At 36.8% G+C, this 9,139-nt stretch overlaps 1 protein-coding gene across 1 annotated transcript; it reads left to right on the top strand.

The window, feature by feature from the left end:
* Positions 1-2,374: 2,374 nt before the first annotated feature.
* LOC116165077 (protein downstream neighbor of son homolog) lies at positions 2,375-3,887 on the top strand. The gene is made up of 2 exons (XM_031479357.1): positions 2,375-3,710; positions 3,760-3,887. The coding sequence occupies exons 1-2, from the start codon at positions 2,478-2,480 to the stop codon at positions 3,763-3,765; spliced, it is 1,239 nt and encodes a 412-aa protein (XP_031335217.1). The 5' UTR covers positions 2,375-2,477; the 3' UTR covers positions 3,766-3,887.
* The last annotated feature ends 5,252 nt before the right edge of the window (positions 3,888-9,139 follow it).

Here is a 9,139-nt window from a genome sequence, read left to right as displayed (position 1 = left end):
CGTTAACTCCTGAGGCGTGCGGTAGACGACAATTTGGACAAATTCCGAACCCGATTGAGGCATTTGCCGATAGAGTTTCGAATAATCGGACTAGATCATGACTTGTTAAACGTGATAAAGGATCGACACTAGTACTCCTTTGGACTCTGAGGGGTTGTAAAAGTAACTTGATGGTAGCGAAAAGAAAATAATTGTTTTCTTCGTCGACAACTAAGGAAACTGCATATAGCTTTGCGTGAACCGTATGTTGCGGGCAAATTTTGACTTTACTGTGAATAAGTTGCCAAAGTCTTCTGTTCGACTGCACCCAATAAGGTAGTTTCACATTTGTACACTTTTGTATTGCGCAATATTTAAACTTGCGCAACTTCGTTATTTCAGCGTGTGAACTGCGCTGCAACGTCGAAAACTTGTGCCATCTTTTAAGCTGCGTGCAATTTTCTAACTTGCATATATTTCAGAAATTGATACGTGTGACTACCCAAATGCAATAAAATGTCGTTACAACAAAGTGGACCGTTTTGTCGGTTATATAAAGTGGCGCAATTTACGTTTAGTCTGGCACGAGTACTACTGCTTAGTAGATGATGATGGGCTTCTCGCGTACTAAAATCAAGTAAAATGGACTTCGGAAAATACGTTTCTGTTACTTTTTTCTAATAAGTAGTCAAAATCCGATACCGACATCTGTAAACAAGTATACATTGTGCACAGCTCTTGTGCAGATAAAGCACCTTTTGTAAAAACGAAATAGCTTTTGTTTTGACAACACCAATGGATATATTTTTTGCAGACGTCTCAATCACTATTTGTGAGTACCCTCTTACGACAATCCGTTCTTGAGGTATAAGGGAATATACCCGGTCATTATAAGAGGTCGAGGAGGAGGGATATGGTTCGTAGAAATTAATTCGTTTCGTTGAGACCTTTCATTAGAGTACCATGAAGTTCCACCCCCCCTCCCCCTCACCACCTCGTACTTTGATAAGAGGACAGAAAGAAGGGCAGTAGTTGGTAGAAAACGTTTCCTTTCGTTGAGACCTTTAATTAGAATACAATGAGAGATAAGATTAATTTCCCCCCCCCCTCCCCCAGACCCCGTCGCTCAATGATCTCGAAAGGATCGCACGTGTAATTCGTGGGGGAAGGGGGGGGGCTTTTTCGCGAAAGTTGATGGCCGTCTCGCACATCGCTTCGTCTTCAGAATACATATTAGTATTCACAAATTTGTTTGCCAAGATAAACTATAAACAGCAGCCACTCGCACTACTCCCACTATACCAATTCTACCGCGCCCGGTTAATCGTGCAATAAAATTGAAGACGTGGAGAAGAAATGTGAACATCTTCGCAACTTAAAAAAATTGCATCCACATTTTGATATTGCGCCACACTAAATGTTGCAAGTTATTTGCAATTTTTGCGTTCAATGTGAACACCATGCGCCATTTAGTTGCGCAATATTGAAAAGTTGCGCCACAATAGTGTACAAGTGTGATACTACCTAAGGTTCTGTAAGAGTGCGCGCCATAAAAACTGTTTTTCCCAAAAAAATTTGTTTTAAGAATTACTTTATAAATTTAGACCTTTATCTACAAAATGTTCGTAACAGAAAACTCTTAAAGTGGACATAGCTTACTGAATCATCTCCATTTGATAGCTTCGATGACCTAAAAACAAAGCATCTTAAGTACACATTCCTCTTAAATAACTACATTTCTTGTAAAAAATCTAAGTTTGACTTAAAAACCTACAAGACTTATGGCAGTTTTCTGATGAACAAAAATCTGTGTTTGATGCATAAGAAATATTCCTAACATCATTTCATCAATGTTTGGCAGATTTGCTGCTATCAGCTTTCGTATACTCACTTTCAATTCTTATCTGGTTTTAAAAACTAAACTTTAGGATCATATAATCACTATAAAATGGAACAAGCATAAATTTAAAAATGTCGACAAACTCTACAAACGCACAGAGGATTAGGATAATGACGTCACGCGCTCTGATTGGCGTTTGATATCACGTGACAAATGTCGTTATTTTTTAATTTTAGTTTTACTAAAATATAATATAATAGTTTCTCGTGTACATGACCAAAGAAAGTTATTTTGCGATACCCTGACACCTTACACTATCTTATGAAACAAAAATTTATTTATTCTTTTTCCACGGTCATGTACCCTATTAGCAGTCCATGTACTATATGGTCTAAGCTTCTTATAATGAATGAAGTATAGTGACTTTATTGTGAGTCGTGTCCTCGCCATCTATACGTGATGTCCAAAATTAAATGACCGTTGTCCTACTTCAATGCCTACTTGTAACACTGAGAAGCGTTTATTTTGCCACGGAAGCGCACGTAGACACAGAAGTTCATAATTTTAAAGGTTATGTAAGTGTTTATAATATCGGTTTATCATTTGTATTTTTAAAATAATGAAAACTGTAAAGTGAAATCTCTATTAGATTAACAGAATGTCCACATCGAATGAATCCATTGAAGAGTCATCAAAGTGGTTACATCCCAACCAATTATTAAAGTTACAACGATTAAAAGTGAAAAGAAGACAATTGCAGGCTCGGATCAATAACAGTGAAGTAAATGTACCTAATGACGGTTTTAATGCTAATCTTAATAATATATCAGTATGTGGAAAACGACCAAATCCATTCGTAAAACCTTTAGGAGACTGTAAACGCACTAAACTTAATGTAAATGAATCGAGTGATGGAACCTTGTTTGGCCTCTTGCATTCCAATGATGCTATAGAGAGACCACATGCTTTAATCTCTTTTAATAAAACTATATCGGTCCCTAATGATTTGTGTTTGAATAAAGCTGACATTGTGCCGCCTATAAAAGCCCAACATTCGTGGGTACCTATCGATTGGACACTAAATTGTAAGCTGCGGTTATTATCATCTAAACCCTTTAGTTGGAGTCATAAACTGAAAATAAGTGAGGAAGCATCTGGTATTACTGCATTTGTCAGATGTCTAAATTATAACTCTGAAACCACACTTGATACATCTCCAAATGCCAAATTTCACCAATGCTGTCTTTACTGGCAACAACCACATTTTCCTTGGCTTAGTGTATTTCCTCGCACGCAAGCACAATCTTCTTCAGGCCCAAGTTTTGTTACAACGGCTGCAATGCGTGACAATTTACATATGGCATGGTCTGATGGTTTGCGTTCATTATTTCAATTGTTACGAACCCGACAATGTCCATTTTTCTATGTTTGTACCAATACTTTTACAGTATTATTTAGGGCTGCTGGAATATGTGGCCATGCAGAAATGGTTGCGTTAATAACTCCTACAACGTATGGATTTAGACAGTTGCTAAGGCAAGAGGAAATTGAATTTTCAATGCCTTTAAAAGTAAAGTCTGGCACGAAAGATAAAGGTGACGGTTCTGATGATGAAGGATCTGAAGAGAAGTGGCTTGCAAGTATGGGCATAAATGCAGAGGATAGAAAACAAATAAGTTATACTGAAAAACAACGTCATCGTAAAACAGAATGTGAGGTAGATAATAGTGAAGGAAGTTTAGTTCTAATACAAGGGATGGAAGTTCATGGTCTATATAATTTTCTTATTAATTGCAAAAGTGCTACAAGTATCACCGGTTCTTTAGCAGGTATCCCTCCGACTCTTCTGTCACCAATTGCCTTTCAAGGTGCAACCTTATCAACTTTGAAAGTAAAAGAAACCAAAATATTAATCGATAATGTGTCTTATTTTTCTTTAGAGTTAAATGGACCTATTCTACCACATATTATACATAATTTGTCTGAATTAAACCCACAAGACCAAAGCTTTACTGCTACTTTCGGACATATTACCTCTTCAATGGCGTTTAGTAAATTAGGGGAAACTGAAAAAATAGAAACTGATAGCAATACTTCTGGATTTTCAGTTTTCAGCAAAGAGAACCTATCTGATTGTGGTCTCACATCTACCATTCTAAAACACTTTTGTTCATCAGAAAAGGGGTTGATACAAAATGTAGACAGTCTCAAGTATAATCCAGAAATTAAATCATACACATGGTTGTAAAAGGTATCGTATTTTGTTTAATAAAGACATTATTTATATTGCTTTGTGTACATCACTTATTACGCGTGACCAGGATTAAGATTTTTGTTATACCTACCCATTAAAAAAGAATCTTCTATTGCCTTCCCTTCTTTTAAAATAATTTTGTATTTCAGTCAACATTTTGCATATGGCATAAAAATTCGACAAAAAGAAATGAGACAGAGGCAAATACATAGTAACGAAGGTCGTAGTAGTTAAGTAGGCTGGGATCATCTTTAATGAGTATAAACCATATGTGAAATCTATTAGCTAAGTTTTATCTCACTTTCATCAATTCTCTTCGGCAGGGTGCTACTGGTACTGGTATACCTATATAGGTACTTGAAAAATTTTAAATTTAAATGGAATGATGGATTGCGTACTCGTTTGAGGAATGAATTACAATTAACAATCTTGTGATGTGGCGTTGTTGTAGGCCTTAGATCATACATGTTATATGATAAAAGGGTATATCTACCTTACGAAGAGTATACAGGGTGGTGACTTGCGTCACGCATCATAGGGATTTCAATGTAAAATTAATAACATGCCGTTATTGGCTCCCCAAATTATTTTAGAGCAAAAATGTAAAAAGGTTTTTTTGTAGAAAAAAATTTTTTACGTCAATCAACCGTATTAGTTTTCAATTTGTTGCATAATAAAGACGGAAAATTGGAAAAATAAAACCCGCATCTTTTTCAATAATCTGTGATGCCATGGAATTTTATAATACAAAAACTACGCCAATATCCGTCATACCATGGAATGTCTGCTACAAAACAAATCAATTTCTATCAAAAAGTATTATTGTTAAAACAGCGCATTAAACATAAAGAAATTACTAAAAACGGTTTCCTAATATAACAATTTACAATATATGTTCGAATAAGTCACCATTAACTCTAATACAGTAACCAAGTCGATCATAAAATCAATTTCGAACTGCTGCTATAATTGATATATCTTTTTGTTTTAGAAAATTCCATGGCATAGAATTTGATTTGTTTTATAGCAGACATTCCATATGGCATGACGGATATTGGCGTAGTTTTTGTATTATAAAATTCCATGGCATCACAGATTATTGAAAAAGATGCGGGTTTTATTTTTCCAATTTTCCCTGTTTATATGAAAAATATATTTTTAGGCTATCATCACAAAAGCGTTGATTTTATGGTCGCTTTTGCGGCCATAAAGTTTCACTTTATTGTACGCTTCTGTCAAACTTTACTTATTTGAAACTGATGTGGGAGAAACAGTAATCTGTTTGATACAAAGCGTCTATCTGGTCTCGCCCCATCAAGGATTGAGCCATCCACGTGCGTTTTTTTCATTTTCGGACTTGTAGGAATGTTTCACACCATTTTGCATAATCACAATGTTCACATTTAAAATTATAGTTTGACGTTTTGCTGCTTGCAGACCTTTTTGAAGTGTAGAACCAAAACATGAGGAAGATGTTATTGCTTACATTATTATACGAAGAATCACCAGCAATAATCAGGTTTCTAATAATTGTACAGCATGTTAACTATAAGGTCTTGGAAGCCACAGTTACGAAGGACCTATTGCATTTGACATTATTAAAATCTTGTGCAGCGGAGGAAGTTAGCGATTGTACTTTTACTCTCAAACGCCTGCTCTTATATCATACCTATTACTTAGGGTCGCAACGCTTGCAGCTTCCAAAATTTCATTTTGGGTATCTGAACTGTCGCTATCACCCATTTTGATACGCACAACACACGCAAAGATGCTAATTATAATTTATTACATATGACAGGAAATGCTTGGTTTTAATTGTCTAAGATAGCTATGATTTTCAGAAAAAATATGTTTTTCTCCAACCACCTGAATAAGACGCTATTTTGTGACAGTGTTCGGTACCTAAAATTGACGTTTTGCGGATTAATCGCTTTCACCATGGCAACTGTACAAAAAGTGGATACTTTTGGTCCTAGTACCAAAAAGAAATTGACCTTGAAAGTTGGCCAATTAAAAAATTACAATCACGGAGATATGTCACATTGACATCGTTTTACATTGCAGGTTGTAAGATATTTCTATACATACAAATCAAATATTTTTGCAGATTCAATGCAAATAATGATGTTACCTATACGAATGTACATGTATTGAAAATTATTCCGTGAACGTAATTTTAATACGTAGACAACCCGCCGTCGCGCGTAACGCCATCTACTTCAGACCAATTGCACTATTAACTGTCATTTTGAATTCAAAATTTGAAAAAGTTAATTGCAATTAATTTTAATTAAAAAACTGTATGGTAAGTTTTTTATTTCAATACAAAATATAACAATATTAATTGTTTATACAATAAAATTACTGAAACTGATAGCGACATGGATTGCACTCCGCCAGAGATTATAGAAACGGCAGAACATGCTACCTCAAGATTTGCTCCCTACAAAGTCGCGAGAGGTGAGAAGTAAGAGGTAAAAACGAATAGGTTATAAGTTAACCTAAAAACTAGAGTGGCATGACACGTGAGGACAAGAAAGCAGAAGTTCTTATACTATAGTAGTGAAACGGTAACTGAATCTAAATTCGAATATAATTTGAAGTAAAGGGGGTTGGAGAAAAAATTTTATGTTTTATTCGTACAAAAAATGCGTTTTCGGGACTCGGAAGGGTGCTGGACTCCGCTAACGCGTCGTCCAGCAACTATCTTCCTCGTCCCGAAAACTGACATTTTTTGTACTAATGAAACAAATAACTATTATGAGCAAATTTTTGAATTCTTTTTTGATGATTGCCTAAAAAATGTTGTGTGCGCCTTGGCCAAAAGTGATTTGTTAGGCCTCATCTGAATTGCGGCCTCGGCTACCGCCTCGGCCACAAACAGCAGCTTCGGCCAAAAAAGATCACTTTTACGGCCTTGGTACACAAATAACTATTATATTATATTTTATTCACTACTAGCATTCCAATGTATAATTAGTAGGCTAGTATTCGATGCTAGATTTTATTTTTCTCTACCTATACTGTATCATAGAGTAAAATTTACTCTATGGTTGAGGTGAATTTTTCATCTGTTCAGAGATGTGAATTACCTTAGACCAGTTTCGAGCATTCTGCCGGCTACTCCGAATTAGGTTTTCCTAATTTGTAAGGTAAATACCGGAGTAGTAAGGACAACTTAAGACCTTCTGCAGAGGCACCTCTAAAAAGCATTATGCGGGTCACTCTGTAATTGGCCTGTTGAGGGCCCGGAACAAGAGATGGATAATAAATAAATAAAAAAATAAGTAAATAAATTATCATGCGGTTTTTTATACGTGAGCTCTTGGTCTATAACCTACGTTGTTCGTAATCCAAGGTACGTACCAACAGCCCCAAATACCTCGGATTATAGAGACATGAAACCTTGCTTAATGTCAGATATTACATTAGAAATATTTTATCTATCTAGCAAGGTAAATAAATTGTTAGTAGGCATTAGGCTCTTGGGATTTAGAGACCGGGACATTTCGCCGAATGCCCACAACGCCAACACGATTTTTTGAAGGTCCATATCGCCGACTAGGGACACTACGCCGACCGTGCCCACATCGTCGACAAGTGTGCAAGGGACACAACGCCGACCATGCCCACTTCGCCGACGGACACTACGCCGACCGTGCCCACATCGCCGACAAGTGAACAAGGGACACTAAGCCGAACGTGACCATAATAACGTCGACTCATACAACACTTCTTAATCAAGCTGGACGGTGTGCAACACCAAGTAGCTTTTGACGTTAGGTTATTGTAGGTTCAGAATATTTTTTTAAACTTTTTTCGAACTACAGACTCATACGAAAATTCTTAATCAAACTGGACGGAGTGTGAAGCAAAGCAGCTTTGGATTGTAGGTTTAGGACATGTTTTTTAAACTTTTTAAAATTCATACACTGGACAGAGTATGAGGGGCCTGGATTTTCGAACAGTCGGCCTTGTGGTCACGTTCGGCTTAGTGTCCCTTGCACACGTTTCGGCAATGTGGGCACGATCGGCGTAGTGTCCGTCGGCGAAGTGGGCATGGTCGGCGTTGTGTCCCTTGCATACTTGTCGACGATGTGGGCACGGTCGGCGTAGTGTCCGTCGGCGTAGTGTCCCTAGTCGGCGATATGGACCTTCAAAAAATCGTGTCGGCGTTGTGGGCATTCGGCGAAGTGTCCTAAACCCAGCACCGGCATTGCCAAATGGCAACAAGTTTGAGAAAAGACCTGGAGAATTATTATCTAATTTATGGAACTCTCGTGTGGTATTCGATAGATTATTTTTTGACGTTACAATCAAAATCACTTTTAAGATTTTCTTTATAGTCTTCTCCATTCTGTTTCTTCGCATATTAAACCCATTAGTCCTTCAAAATAATGACTAGTTTTGTTTTTTCTTCCAATTTATAGCCCCTCATTTCGTCGCAAAATAATTGGAATTGTTTCCAAACAGACGCGTTGCTTATTAGGGTAGTGTACATACAGGGTGACAATTTGAAAACTTACCACCCCCCATATCTTAGTAAATAAACGAAATATTTAAAAAAATCAAAATCCGTTTTGGTAATTCGGAGGGGGAATCACAATGACATAGTTGGCGACGCACCCCCTCACACCCCCTGCGCCCCAGCCACCCCAACTTTTAAATCTTAAATAGTGACCCCCCATGTGTGATACGTCGTTGGAAAGCTCTGAAAAAATGTTTTCCAACCATACCAAATAGCATTACATTTAGGTTAGTATTTATCGTGCAAATCAAAAAATAAACTAATATGATACATTTGAAATCTGTCGTATTTAAAACGCAACCGGCGAACATAGACGAACTAAGACAGAATAATTCAAGAATGTCGAAATATTGCAAAACAAACATTTGAAAAGGTTCGACAAGAGTTTGAGAATAGATTATAACTGGCGATCAAAAATGAGTTGCTGTCGAGTCGGCTTTGGAAGTTCAAGTTAGCTACGATTTTCCATGTTTATTTTTTGATTTGCACGATAATTACCAACCTAAATGTAATGCTATTTGGTATGGTTGGAAAGCAT

The sequence above is a fragment of the Photinus pyralis genome, unplaced genomic scaffold, assembly GCF_008802855.1.
Source record: "Photinus pyralis isolate 1611_PpyrPB1 unplaced genomic scaffold, Ppyr1.3 Ppyr1.4_LG2, whole genome shotgun sequence".
In the NCBI taxonomy this organism is placed as follows: Eukaryota; Metazoa; Arthropoda; class Insecta; order Coleoptera; family Lampyridae; genus Photinus; species Photinus pyralis.
The sequence above is the reverse complement of the archived record's forward strand: the minus strand, read 5'-3'. Positions and strand labels throughout refer to the sequence as shown.

Coding starts and splice junctions, on each gene's coding strand:
- LOC116165077 (XM_031479357.1), top strand. CDS start 2,478: ATGTCCACATCGAATGAATCCATTGAAGAGTCATCAAAGTGGTTACAT.